At 45.1% G+C, this 15,369-nt stretch overlaps 1 protein-coding gene across 1 annotated transcript in view; it reads right to left on the bottom strand.

Annotated features, from left to right (window-relative positions):
• The window catches only part of ACBD3 (acyl-CoA binding domain containing 3), a 40,211-nt gene extending 25,831 nt beyond the window's left edge, over nucleotides 1–14,380 (bottom strand). Inside the window, exon 1 of the mRNA XM_032766503.2 lies at nucleotides 14,080–14,380. Within this exon, the coding sequence (XP_032622394.1) occupies nucleotides 14,080–14,335 (256 nt within the window). The 5' untranslated portion in view covers nucleotides 14,336–14,380. The remainder of the gene's footprint in view (nucleotides 1–14,079) is intronic.
• Between the last annotated feature and the right edge of the window lie 989 nt (nucleotides 14,381–15,369).

Genomic DNA, 15,369 nt, shown 5'->3' with positions numbered 1-15,369 from the left:
GTTTCTAGTGTGAATACTCATGTTGAAAATGCTATTTACATACAACAAGTATCAGAAAATCCAAGCTAATCTAAATGGAGATGACTGTCCTTGGTCATGGTAGGGACAAGGGCACTAAGCTAACATTATGTCTAGGTTTATATGCAAAGTACACTTTCAGACCACTAACCCACATGGGCAAATCTAATAATGGGCAACTGTGTACCTGTAACTCTTCATTGTTGGATGCTGTAGCATAGACAGATTGTGGGTGTTTTTACCATACACTGTCTAACCCTACCCTTAGAATTAGTATCGGAGCCCAGCTCAGAGCAGGGTTAATAAAGCCTATTTCTACAAGGAGTCGAGAATTACAGAGCTACATTTTCCCAATGTAGATAAGCCCTCTGATGACCAAGCTCCAAATATGAAGTGAAGCTGAAATCTGTATTGACAAAGAAAGTTCCCCAAGGGAGAAAGAAATAAAAAGCCAGATGAAAAAAAGAGATCAAACAACTTTCCACTGAGAGATTAAGAGGATGGGGGGAGGAGAATATTCAGTGGCTTGTTCATAATATAAATGGAAGTACCTAGCACATGGTATTCTTCTGAGTCAGTCAAGAGAATCTGAGCTTCTAGATTACATGCTAGCTGTTTCTTGTTTTAATCATTTGTGAGCTCCAAGCTATAACCACCCATCATACTTAGGCCTTGTATACACTGCAGAGTTTTGTTGGCAAAAGGTAAAACACTGGAGGCATACACACTGCAATCCCACTTTTGGTGACAAAATAAAACCATTTTGACAAGAGACATAGCACTTCTTGCAGTAAAGTATTGTCAAAGTGCCAGAGTAGATGCTGCCGTTCATTACGTTAGTAGACATAACTGGCCTCCCCCAGTATCCCACAATGCCCACTGTGACTGCTCTGCTCATGGTTTTGAACTCTGCTATCCTGCAAGCATGCACTCCTACCTTTTCAAAACTTCAGAAAGCGTCGACATTCCTCAGCCTCGAGAGCTCACAGAGCTGCTGAGAAGGCTGTGGGAGAATTCAGAGGGAATCACAGAACCCTTAATGTGGAATTGGCAGGCAGGCAGAGCAGGCGGCTGCTGCAGGGTGTGGGGAGGAGAAACTGCTCTGCTGTGCAAGGAGGGGAGGGGGACAGCTGATATGGGAGGGTGTTCCTCCCCCAAAGATTGGTAGCTCAGACTGCTGTCTGAACTTCGAGACAGCATGCTGACCCTCTCCCCCAATGGAGACATAAACTATCTCTCTCACATATATACTCCCACAACACACACGCTCCCTGTCACACACTCCCTCCCCTCATACACTTCAGCTGAAAAGCAGCTGGCAATCTAGTAGGATGCCCAAGGAACAATGGGATTGAGAAACCTGCAACATGTGATGCTGTACCTGCCCCATGAGGCATTGCAAACCCTTCCCAAAGCACCCTGCAGCCATTTGCACAGTGGGATAGCTACCCACAGTGCACTTCTCTGTGTCGACACACTCTGCCGACGCAAGGAGCATACTGTGGATGCACTCTGCAGATACAAGGAGCACTTTAATTAAAGCGACATAACTTTTGTCGACAAAACTCTACAGTGTAGACAAGACCTTAGAACCTTAGCAGTTAAACTGTATCAGATGATGAAACTGAGCAGCTGAAACTGTGCACCAGAGTGCATGGAAAGAGCTACAGTCCTCTGAGTCTTGCCAAATAGGCTCCTCAGTGCCAGGTTTGTCTAGCATCCCTGAATCACAAACCTTTGACAGCCCTGAATATAATTACTAGACATCTCTACATGGTAAAATGAAACTTTTGTTTCAATATATATTTACTGCTTGTGAGTGGTTCCAGACCAAAACTGGACAATGTGTTCCCCTATATATCCAGAGGAGGTACATACCAAAGTCAGCAACACTACAAGCTTCCCCATCCATTTCCATTGATATACCTCAGCTATGACCTAGGAAAACTACTCCAAGGATGGTAGAAGGATATGGTCATCTTTATCTACCCCTGTCCACTACAAACTGAACAGAGACCCAACAATTACTCAGACCACTCAAACGCTAGACCTAGTGACTTTCAGTCACTAACAATGTAGGCTTGACTTAACTGATGTTTAAGATGTAAAAGCTCTGTGTAACTGGCCATTACCAATCCCCGAGCCATCCAATCCTCCATACAGCTTTTCTTTACTGTGTCAGCATCTTGATTAAGTGATAACACCCTAGAGATCCACTGAACACTCAATGAGTTGTACATTGAGACAACTGTTCAAACAGGTTAGCCTCTAGGCCAGGAGTTGGTAACCTTTCAGAAGTGGTGTGCTGAGTCTTCATTTATTCACTCTAATTTAAGGTTTCGCGGGCCGGTAATACATGTTAACATTTTTTAGAAGGTCTCTTTCTAGAAGTCTATAACTAAACTATTGTTGTATATAAAGTAAATAAGGTTTTTAAAATGTTTAAGAAGCTTATTTTAAAATTAAACTAAAATGCAGAGCCTCCCGGACTGATGGCCAGGACCTGGGCAGTGTGAGTGCTGCTGAAAATCAGCTCACATGCCGCCTTCAGCACGCATGCCATAGGTTGCCTACCCCTGCTCTAGGCTAAAGTTAAAGCCAGGCCTATTAACAATGTAGGCAAGACTGTTTAATATTAGGCCTGGTCTACACTACAGGTTTAAATCGATTTTAACAGTGTTTCGATATAAAGGGCTTTATTTCGATATAAAGTGCTCTTTAAATTGGTTTCTGTACTCCTCCCCAACGAGAGGAGTAGCGCTAAAATCGATATTAACATATCGGATTAGGGTTAGTGTGGCCGCAAATCGACGGTATTGGCCTCCGGGTGGTATCCCACAATGCACCACTGTGACCGCTCTGGACAGCAATCTGAACTCGGAGGCACTGGCCAGGTAGACAGGAAAAGCCACGCGAACTTTTGAATTGCATTTCCTGTTTGGCCAGCGTGGAGCTCTGATCAGCACAGGTGACCACGCAGAGCTCATCAACACAGGTAGCAATGCAGTCTCCTGAGAATCAAAAAAGAGCACCAGCATGGACCACATGGGAGATACTGGATCTTATCGGTATATGGGGAGAGGATTCAGTGCTAACAGAACTCCATTCCAAAAGACGAAATGAAAAAAATATTTGAAAAAGTTTCCAAGGCTATGATGGGAAAAGGCCACACCAGGGACTCAGTGCAGTGCAGAGTGAAAGTTAAGGAGCTCAGACAAGCATACCAGAAAACCAAAGCAGCAAACGGAAGATCCAGGTCAGGACCGAAAACATGCCGCTTCTACGCTGAGCTGCATGCAATTTTAGGGGGCTGCGCCACCACTACCCCACCCCTGTCCGTGGATTTCGAGGTGGGAGTTATAATCTCAACCATGGCTGAGGATTCAGCGGAGAGGGAAGATGAGGAGGAGGAGGAGGAAGAGGAGGACTACCTCGCAGCGAGCACACAGGGATGATTAGCAGTGATCTTCCATGATACCAACCATGCGGTGGGGGGAGGGGTAAAACAATCCTAGAGAACTGGATTGAGGAGGGGGTGCGTTGGTGTCTGCTGCTGCTTGTTAACAGGAAAGAAGCATCAGAGGGCACTGTGTATATGAAGGCTGGAGAAGCCGAAAGACAATGGCTTACCATAACCGCATGCAAGCTGAATTCTGATGCCTGGGCCTGCGTCTGTGAGATCTGTAACACCAGAGTCGCAGGCACTCAATATTAAAAGATGCAAAATGCGACCTTGTAGTGAAATCACACGTGCTATGTAAGGTGAATAGGGTTGTTCACTGTGAAAGAGTATAACCATTGTTCTGTAAAATGTATCTTTTAAAATACTTCTCTCCCTTTTTTCCCTCCCTCATGCAGCTGCACATTTTTCAAGCCTCCCTACTCCATCCTGAAGGCTAGCTCAGATAAGGCGAAGGAAGACGAGGACGCGAGATGAAATGTTCTCTGAATTCATGGAAGTAACCCGCAATGAAAGAGCTCATCTGAAAGTACAGGAAAGATGCCAGTGAATGTGAGGACAGGAGGGACCAACGTGAAGATAGGAGAGATGCTCGAGATGAGAGGTGTAGGCAGGAAGATCAGAGGAGGCGGGATGCAACGCTGGAGCTGCTGCGTGATCAAACTGATTTCCTCCGAAGTCTGGTGGATCTTCAGGAAGAGCAGCGGGGTCACAGAGTGCCGCTGCAGCCCCTGTTTAATCACCCTCAGTACTCACCATGTTCCATATCTTCCTCACCCAGACGTGTAAGAACACGTGGGGAATGGCTTTGTGCACCCACCCACTCCACCCCCGTGGACAGTCCAACCAAAAGGCTGTCATTACATTGAAATGTGCTTAATGGCTTTTTCCTTCCCTCCTATCCTCCTCCCAAACCACACCCGCGATACCTTGTTAATTTTCTGCCTCTTTTTATAATTACTTTTTAATAAAGAATACATGATTTTAAACGATAGTGACTTTATTTCCTTAAGCAAGCTGTAATCAAAGGGAGAGGGTGGGTTGCTTACAGGGAAGGAGTCAATAAAGGGGGGAGGTTTCATGAAGGGGAAACAAACACAGCAGTCACACCGTACCCTGGCCCGTGATGAAACTCGTTTTCAAAGCTTCTCTGATGCACACCGCTTCCTGGTGTGCTCTTCTAATCACCCTGGTGTCTGGCTGCGCGTAATCAGCAGCCAGATGATTTGCCTCAGCCTCCCACCCTGCCATAAAGGTCTCCCTTTATAATAATAATATAATATAATATAATATATAATATAAAAATATAATAATAACAAACGGGACATTGGTTTGGCTGAGGTCTGAGTGAGTGAGTAATGTGCACCAGCGCACCTTTTAATGGCCAAATGCACATTCTACCACCATCCTGCACTTGCTCAGCCTGTAGTTGAACAGCTCCTGAGCACTGTCCAGGCTGCCTAGTGTATGGCTTCATGAGCCATGGCATCGAGGGGTAGGCTGGGTCACCCAGGATAACGACAGGCATTTCAACATCCCCAACTGTTATTTTCTGGTCTGGGAAGTAATTCCTTGCTGCAGCCGTTTAAACAGAGTTGTGCTTCTGAAGACGCGAGCGTCATGAACCCTTCCTGACCATCCCACATGGATGTTGGTGAAACATCCCTTGTGATCCACCAGTGCTTGCAGCACCATTGAAAAGTACCCCTTCCGTTTTATGTACTGGGTGCCCTGGTGCTCCGGGGCCAAGATAGGGATATGGGTTCCATCTATCGCCCCCCCACAGTTAGGGAATCCCATTGCAGCAAAGCCATCCACTATGACCTGCACATTACCCAGAGTCACAACCTTGCATAGCAGCAGCTTAATGACTGCTTTGGCTACTTGCATCACAGCAGCCCCCACAGTAGATTTTCCCACTCCAAATTGATTCCTGATTGACCGGTAGCTGTCTGGCGTTGCAAGCTTCCAGAGGGCTATTGCCACTCACTTCTCCACTGTGAGGGCTGCTCTCATCTTGGTAGTATGGCATTTCAGGGCAGGAGAAAGCAAGTCACAAAGTTCCAAGAAAGTGCTCCTACGCATGCGAAAGTTTCGCAGCCACTGCGAATCGTCCCACACCTGCAAAACTATGCAGGTCCCACCAGTCTGTGCTTCTTTCCCTGGCCCAAAATCAGCGTTCAATGGGTAGAACCTGCCCCATTACCAGCAGGAGCTCCAAAATGCAGAGGCCCATGGTTAGGGAGAATTCAGTGTCCATGTCCTCATCACTCTCGTCGCCGCGCTGCCGTAGCTGCCTCCTCCTCGCCTGCCTTTGCAGTTCATGGTTCACCATAGACTGCACGAGAATGCGCGAGGTGTTTACAACGTCCACGATTGCGGTAGTGATCCGAGCAGGGTCCATGCTTGCTGTGCTATGGCGTTTGCACAGTTCACCCAGGAAAAAAGGCGCGAAATGGTTGTCTGCTGCTTTCACGAAGGGAGGGGTGAGGCTGTACCCAGAACCACCCGCGACAATGATTTTTGCCCCATCAGGCACTGGCTCTCAATCCAGAATTCCAAGGGGTGGGGGAGACTGCGGGAACTATGGGATAGCTACGGAATAGCTACCCACAGTGCAACGCTCCAGAAATCGACGCTAGCCTCGGACCATGGACACACATCGCCGAATTAATGTGCCTAGTGTGGCCGCGTCCAATCGACTTTACACTATCTGTTTTATAGAACCGGTTTATATTAATTCGAAATTATCCCATAGTGTAGACGTTGCCTTAGTCTGCAAGTACGGCATAACCAAGAGAAAGATTAAACCATTCAAATGAGCTAGAAATAGAAAGCAGTTGAAGATGCAACACACACAGAAACAACTGTCTCCCTTATAATCACAGAAAATTTAATTTACTGTTTCATTATTGTCAAGTAGTATATCTAAAATGGAATATATGCTGGCAAATTAAGACTCAAGAAAGAATGCAATGAAATATGCTTAAAGAAAGGAGTACTGGCGTATTGTTTATATATAACTAAATATCACGACTGACCATTGCTTTTCATTTTATAACTTTAAATATTGAAAATTCTTCACCCAGAAACATTGCACAATATACTCATAACACTCCCTCTCGGGCTTCTATTCAATTACTGCATCCATTCTATGGGAAGGAGTCCCATGGGACACAGTTAATTTTGAGTTGTTAAAACCGCCTCAAAAATGTTTTTCATTTGATGTTTTTTGGAAGTGACAAACCACAACATTACAAGAATGACTTAAAACCTAATTACTGTCTAATCTATGTACAGTTATTAGCACTCACCCTTCCAGAATATGTTGAGGAGGCAAGAAAAGCAGAAATAAAAATCCCAGTTAGGGAAAGTTAATCAAGGTTATCAACAAGGCCGAGCACCATTCCACTTATCCTATATACTCGTTCATAAGCCGAACTTTTTTAATAAAAAAGGGAAGCACCAGAGAAGGGGGTTGGCTTATGAACAGGTATAGAGAGGGAGAGGTGGGACACAGCCCCTCCCCCCAACAGAGGGGGCAAGGAGAAGCAGCACAGCCAACAGAGACAGAAGGGAACAGGCAGAGCCAGAGTCTCTCCACTTCTGGCCGTGCTGCTCTCCCCCCAGCCTCGGAAGCAGATGCAGCTCTGTGGCTGGCACACTGCCACTGCACCACCTGGCCCCGCCCACTGAAGCAGGCTGCTGCAACACCACCGGGCTCCGCCCCTGGCGTGCTCCAGCTAAGGTGGGAAGGGATGGGATGGGATGGGGAGAGCGTGGGGTCCCAGGCTAGGGGTGGGGTCATGTGGGGGGTGGTCACAGGGGTTACTCCCCTGACCCTCAGCTTCTCTTCCCCCACCAGTTGCTGTCCCGGCCCATCAGGGTAAGCAGCTGGTGCGCCGGGACACTGTGTTTACTTAGGTTTACCTCCATGCATGCAGACACTCAAAGTAAACAAACTAACGATCTCAGCCCACCAGCAGCTTATCCTGATGGCCCGGGAGCCAAAGTTTGCTGATCCCTGAATTATAGGGTCAGCTTATGAATGGGTCACAAAATTTTTCCATTTTTACTTATCCATGTTGGGGGAGTCGGCTGATAAACGAACTGGCTTATGATCAAGTATATACGGTACATCTGCAGATCTCTAGAGCAGATAACACTTTTCAAATTCCAGAGAACAAGAATGTACCCACAAAACTCATTGGCAGGACAATTCAGCCATTTCTAGTAACCAATTGCTACATGCCAAGCAACAGAACAGACCAGGTCATACCTCCTGTCCTGAAGCCTCTGGGTGTGTCTAAAGACAGGAGACAGACCTTCTTTAGCATGATTCGAGGAACAGATGGCTGTGGTCAGATGACATTAGGAAACAGATTTGGGCCATGTCTACATCATGGTTGCTGCAGCTGTGCTGCTGCAGAACCCACGGTGAAGGTGCTTCCTACAGCGAAGGAAGGGTTTTCTCACACCCAAGCAATGCAGCTAGTTGATCAAATTTTTAAGTACAGACCAGGCCTTAGAATATCACTGTAGCTTCCTGATAGTAAAATGAGTATTGTTTCTTTATGCATAGATGGTGCTGCACAGCTGATCATTTCCTGAAAGATAACAAGTCTCTTCCTCACAGACTGGTGTATACTGAAGATTAGGGGGAAAAGATGGACATTTCAGGCAGAGAGATTTCAATCCCATAAGGCCAAGTCTGCATTAGAAAGGTCTGCTGGTGCAGTTACACTGGCAAACCCTCCTAACATATGTACAGCTTAAACTGGCAAAAAAGAGCTTTTGTCTTTTGCTCATATAGTTTAAATATCAGTGGTTCCCAAACTTTTTTTCACCAACGTCCCCTTTGGCACCTAAATATCCTGGATCCCTTTCATTTCCTAGAACAACATGAAACTCATGTATATTAGCTAGGTTTATTATGACACAAATGCACAAGTGCGCACACAGTTGAGTTTACTGGTCTCAGGATTCCCTGGACTCAGTTCCCATATCCACCATAGAGTCCTGAAACCCTACTTCACTTGATCTGTATTTCTGCTTCCCCCAAATGGGTTATTACTTTCTTCTCTTGTAGAAGTGTTGAGTCTTGACGTCTGTGGCAGAAAAAGTAATTCTAAGCCCTCAAAGGGGAGTGAGGAGGTGTAAAATACTAAATGGGCAATGGCGGTACTACTGGAATGCTTCCACCACTCATGCCTGGTGCATGAGAGGTCATGCTACGTGCAGGATGCCATTTTGAGAATAAAATGGCATCATCCATATAGCAAAAGTGCCAGAATGTTTTGGCCTTGGCTCAAGGTACAGATCTCCACATAACAACAATGGATCAGCAGAGATCCAGGGATCCCTCTTTGGGAACCAATGGTTTACAGGAGTTCAGCGAGTGAAATAAGCTACATCGGCAGAAGCATTTTCATGCTAGTATAATGGTGACCATGGTAGAGCTTTTGCCAGAATAGAGGTGTCTCAAAATTCTCACACTCCTAACTGACATTGCTATACTGACAAAGGTTTTGAGTGGAGACCTGGCCTAGAAATATGGAATATTCTCCTAACGAAAGTGATGGAAGCCCTAACACTGGAGAAATTTTAAAGCAGATTGGACAAACAGTAGAATATACAGTAGTATAGCAGGGAACAATTTTGCCAGTAACAGAGGAGATGGAAAAGGGATTATATCTAGTCCATCCCTAATGTCCCTCTTTGGTAAAGAGTAAACAAAATTGCCTTTAATATTTTAATCCTTACCACTCTTAATTACATACTATCACATCACAAATAAAGGTAGAGTTTTTTGATCTACATAAACACACAACAATGAAAAACCTTGGCAATCATGGTGATAAGTACACCTCTACCCCAATATAACTCTGTCCTCGGGAGCCAAAAAATCTTACCGCATTATAGGTGAAACCACATTATATCGAACTTGCTTTGATCTGCCAGAGCGCGCAGCCCTGCCCCCCCCAGAGAGCTGCTTTACCACGTTATATCCAAATTTGTGTTATATCAGGTCGCACTATATTGGGGTAGAGGTGTAGTTACCTAATTGATACATCTGCATTGTAGCAGGAAGCTATAGTTCCCAGCTCAGATAGACTAAGCTCTAGTCTACATTACAGACCTATATTGGTATAACTACATTGCTTAGGGATCTAAAAAATCCACACCTCCAAATGACTTAGTTATACCAACCTAACCCACCATCAACATGGCTACCGCCTTTCGGGGAGTTGCATTAACTATGCTGACAGGAGAGCTCTCCTCCATCAGCTTAGAGCATCTTCATTAAAGTGATACAGCAGCGCAGCTGCATCAGTTGCGGCTTTTTAACTGGCCTAACACACTAGCTCTGATCAAGCGATTGCTCTAAAAACAGCAGTCTGATCATGGTAATATGAGCAGCCACCTGAGTACAATCTTGTCTGAGACGTTAGGTATGTGCTTAAGTGGCTAGCCAAACAGCCACCATCCATTCTGCTGCAACCGCATTGCTATTTTTGGCAAACTACCATGATCAGTGCTAGCACAAGTATGTCAGCCTGAGCTGGGAATTACACCTTCCAGTTGTAGTGCAGATATACCCTAGAGCTTTTTGATCAAAATTAAGTTTTATGGAAAGAAGAATCAAAGACTGCAGGGTTAGCTAATCATGTACCAGAAATGTACAATCAGGAGCAACACTTGGATAAGTAATTTCCTATTGTCTAGGGCTGCTTATTCTTTGGCCTCCTGTGGCAACTTCCCCGGTATTCCAACTTATGCCCTCTCAATACCAATATCCGTATCAGTGCCATCAAGAGTAGCAATTCATGACACAAGGTTGCCCTTACCTGCTTTATGTTGGGTGTCTGAACAGCGAGCAACATGGGCCACGACATCTTATCAAGTCTTCAGAGAGGGATAGAAGATGTTTTCCCTAAGAGTTCAATGTTCATGAAAACTGCTAGACCAACCACCTAAGTCTTCTCTAAATCAACATAGTATAGTTTTTGTAGAGGGATTGCAAGCAACATAGCCTTCCTAACATTAGCCTTCCAGCATGCCTCAATTCTGACCTGGAGCAACAGCTTGTGCATTCACTTGTTAGCCGCTTTTCTGAGACTACCAATAAATGGTGCCAATGTGAAAATGTGTTTTACGATGTAGATACCTAAGCCATTGGGAATGGAACCGAGACCAATTCATTTCAGTCATTCCATAGTCACTATCCTATTTCATATCTGAATCATTGACCTGAACGTGAGTCTCTGTAGCCGATTACTAATAAGCAAAATGACAATGTTCAGACTGCTACATTATGGTGAATGTTTTGCAAAGAAAAGAAAGGATTAGTAATGACTGGAAGGGAATATCTGGACTTAGAATGAAAATCATCAGCAGTTGGGGGAGGAGAAGGGGAACCTTGAAGTTTATCCCTATGCCTAGACACAGGTGGCTCTCTAGACTTAGTTTTGGTTTTTGAAAGAAAAACAAAATCCCACAGTACAGACTAAACAATGAATGCTGGTTGAAAAGAATACATGACTTTAGACTGCACCCAAGTTTACCCTTACAAAATTAAGCTTTTACAAACCTAAGGCCAACAAGAACTTTTAAAATATTGAAAGTTCAAACACTGCAGCACAAGAAACCAGATACTAATTAAACACAAAAACGATACTGGCTTAATTAATTTTCCATTGTCCAAACTGAGAAATGTACTCAGTACCTAAGAGCATAAATAAGTGTCTTTTTCTGAGAGAAATCACTTTTAAGACAGTAGGCCATTAGTAGTAACACACAGGGTGGATAAAAAACAGTTTTTTGTTATTTAAATTCTAGTGTTTTTTCTCTAAGTAAACCTGTTCAAAATTAAATCCAAATGTAATGCAAACGCTGTTAAAGCATACATTTATTATAATCTCTTAAAAAATTTAAATAAAATAAATAAATATGCTGAATCCAGGAGCCTCTATCAAAAACTGACTTAAATGCTGCTTTTCTATACAAAGAATCAGGTGGAGGGAAAAAAATCTAATTTTTGAGGTCAAGCTTTATAAATATGGCACAATAGGCTATGTACTGTATCAAGGGCTTGTTATGTTTAATAAAATACATTTTATATGCTGTTCTGTGTGTTTAATTAAATTGCAGTTACCATCCTAATGCAGCTTGGCACAAATCATGAGCCAAATGTTAATTATCTAGTAAATCATCTTTCACCATTTTCTAACATACTAAAATGTACAGTTAATAAGAATGTGAAAATACTGAACTATATAATTGCTTAAATGTATATGTTTATAGTGTACCATCCTAGGTAGCAAAAGATGCATTAAAGCTAGGGCAAAATTTCTATTTAGTTATGACCATTAAAGCATGTTGATTTACCTTTCTTCAAAAAAATAACTGAAGCACAAGTGGAAAAGTTGACAAATAGTTGTAAATTGATGCATTACATTTGGTGACTTAAACGTAAGCTTGTTCACAAAGTGCGTTTTTACAGTATGTCTTTTAAATAGCCTGGGGAAACAGAGTAATAAAACCATAGCCAAGAATGAAAGGCAAAGAGATAAGGTACCTTCCACACAAGTTTCAAAGTACTTTAAAAAGTGCTCAAGTCCCACAAGAACCCTGTTAAGTATTATATCCTTTTTATCAGGTAGAAATAAGGCAGAGATTACATGACTTGTCCCAGACAACAAAGAGTGACAGTGACAGACTCAGGAATAGAACCCAGGAATCCTGATTCCCAATTCATGCAAACTTACAATTAGATAAAAACTGTCTGCCTCTCATATTTTAAATAATTAAAACAATAACAAGTAGAGGCATTTCCTTAATAGGAAAAAGAAAAACACTGCAGAACTAGATCTCCTTCCCCAGGTCAGACTGAGGGTATGTCTACACTTAAAACACTACAGCTGCAGCAGTGCTTCAGTTCAGCAGACGCTACCTACACTGACCGGAGAGGTTCACCTGTGGCTGCAGGTACCTAGCACTATCTACACATGGGGTTAGGTCAACATAGCTACATATTCGGGGTTTGTATTTTTCACACCCTGAGAGACCTACTAAGTTGATGTAAGTGCCTAGTGAAGACCAGCCTCTAAGGCAATGCGGTGCCCAGAACACAGGCCCCTAGAAGAGATGCATGGGCATCAGCGATAAAGCTCCAGGATGAAGACTGTATTCAACAGTCTAATTCCTTTGGCACAATGGAACTTGTACAATAAGGTTAAAGCTTATCCGTCCAGAAGACGGAGCTTTCTTGGGGGCTAGCATGAGACCGTGAACTCACACAGGAACTAAGGACCGCCACAAACTTCACCACCATCTGGTCTATGTGCAAAGAGTACTTCTTTGACCTTGCCTTCTCTAACATATAGTAACATTTTATTAAAAACAACAAAACAAAACAAAACGCTCCACTTCACACACCTCCCCAGAGGCAGAGGATGAAAGAAACATGTGACAGATGTTTGTCACATTACTTAATGCACTACTGGAAGGCACTCAGATACTATGGTGATGAGCATGGTATAAAGAACTTGTGCAGAGTTACATCCTTCCCCAAGATAGAACCTCTGCCCTTGGGAGCAATAAAGATGGCAACAGGGATCTCATCTCCATCTTCCAGACAGGCCGAGGTGCCATCAAGGGTCCCCCAGTACTTACCCAAGAAGATAAGTGTGTAGCATAGCCATACTTTATTTCCTGGGACAATGTTCACAGGGCACCCAGAGTAGTGAGCCTTTGAGATGCATGGGGCAGTTCGTAGCCCTCAGAGCAATAGTTCGGCTGTCTGCAAACTGAAGCAGCCATCACTGAGATCGTGATGCTCAGTCCACATTTTCAAGGTTCTCTTTGCATCATGCAGATGAGAAACAAAGTTAAAACTTAAATTCCAACACAACACATGACCCCAGGAGCTGGAGCGCTAAATATGAGCCAGTAGTGCCTGTTGTCTTGAGCCAGTACTGCTTCTGTCCCTAATATAGAGCTAAATTTGCTGCTACAATTTTATTTTAAACATGAAACAAAACAAAGTAAAAAAAAGCCTCAATTTTAGAACTGTTTGTTACAATCCTTGTTAATATAAATTTACTACTATAGCGTAACCTCTTTCCTTCTCTAGTGTTATCACATTTACAGTGGAGACCTGAGATGTTAGGAAGAGGGTTTACAAAGAAACACTCAACAGATGCTATTACCGGCAGTTTTCTTTTAAGTCCAAGCCAAGTCAGACGGCTGCCCGGCCCTGTAAGCTGCTGCTCGCCCGCCCCCCCGAGCGCGCACTGGGCTCCTCGCTGTCTCAGCGCCCCACCGGCCCACACCAAAGAGTAGGGATCATCCGTGGGCTAAACTGTGAGCAAAGGCTCCGAGTCCGAGACAAGCTGCGGCCGCGGCTCCGCTCCCACCAACCAGGACCCGGCCGGCGCCTCGTGCGCCCCGTTCAGGGGCTCCAGTGCACGTGGGGGCGCGGAGCGAGCTCGTTCGCCGCTCCCCGGGGCGGGGGAGGGGGGCAAACGCGGCCGGAGGCGGCGGGGCTCGGCAGCAGCCCGGGCACTCGGGCGGGACAGGCCGGGGGCGGGGCCAGTCACCTTTGAAGAAGCGCAGGGCCAGGCCGTACAGCTCTTCCAGGCCGAACCCCCACCGCTGCTCCGGACTCAGCGCCGCTGCCTCCTCCGGGGGCCCGGGGCCCGGCCGGCTCCACCCCGCCGCGTTCCCCGCTCGGGGATCCGGCTGCCCCGGCGGGGCTTCCCCGGTCCGCTCCTCGGAGTCGGGGCTCAGGGTCAGCCCGTCAATGGAGACCTCGAGTCGCTCCGAGCTTAGCGCCGCCACCACCGCGGCCGCCATCCTCCCTCAGCCTCCGGCTCGGCTCTGCTGGGCTGGGGCGAGGCGGCCACGTCCCGACTTCCGGTCCCCTCCGACCCGGAACTTCCGGCACCAGCGCGCGCCCCCGCTCGGCGCTCCATGGGGCGTGGGCTGCTGTGAATGTTTACAGCATTGGGGGAGTGGAGGCGGGTGATGTTTCATCTCAGCTTTCAAACGTTGTCTCCGCGCTCTGTCACGCGCCTGCTCCCTGTTCGACCTTGGAACTGTGGAGCTGCGCTCGCTCTTATTGAGCTAACGGGGGGACACAGTTATTTGCAGTACAGATGACACGTGTATACATTGCGCTTTACACGTTTGAAATGTCATCATCCGAGCCAGCTTCGCTTGTTGATAATTTTATAGCTGAACTACCCTATTAACTAATAAAATGTAGTTTTCAGGTTTTTGATTTGCCACATTTTGTGCTTGATTCACGGTGTTTGTGTTTCTTACATATTTTATTATGCAGCAGCTGCATGACTTAATCCTTCTAAAAATTAAGCTAAGTGTCAGGTGTAAGAAACTTTGAAGTCCTTATTCTAAAGCACATCCTCAGTGTAAAAGAAACTGAATTTGTGACGGGATGTATCAAGAGTGCCATGTTTTACTCAAAGGGGAGGAAATACTTTTTTGCATTCTTAGATAAGTGTGTTTCCTTGCTCATTTTGGCCTTGTCTACATTAGGAAAAAAAGTTGTGTTCTTACCTCACTGTTAGTTAAAGATAAAATCCTAGTTAAGACAAAGCGATTTTTAGTTTTCCCACATTAGGAGGTCAAGGTAAAGACTCAGAGGGGTAGCCCTGTTAGTCTGGATCTGTAAAAGCAGCAAAGAATCCTGTGGCACCTTATAGACTATCTGACGTTCTGGAGCATGAGCTTTCGTGGGTGAATACCCAGTTCGTTGGATGCATGTAGTGGAAATTTCCAGGGGCAAGTATATATATGCAAGCAAGAAGCAAGGTAGAGATAATGAGGTTAGTTCAATCAGGGAGTATGAGGCCCTGTTCTAGCAGTTG

This window comes from Chelonoidis abingdonii, chromosome 3 (assembly GCF_003597395.2).
Source record: "Chelonoidis abingdonii isolate Lonesome George chromosome 3, CheloAbing_2.0, whole genome shotgun sequence".
Lineage (NCBI taxonomy): Eukaryota > Metazoa > Chordata > Testudines > Testudinidae > Chelonoidis > Chelonoidis abingdonii.
This window is presented reverse-complemented; position numbering and strand designations above follow the sequence as displayed.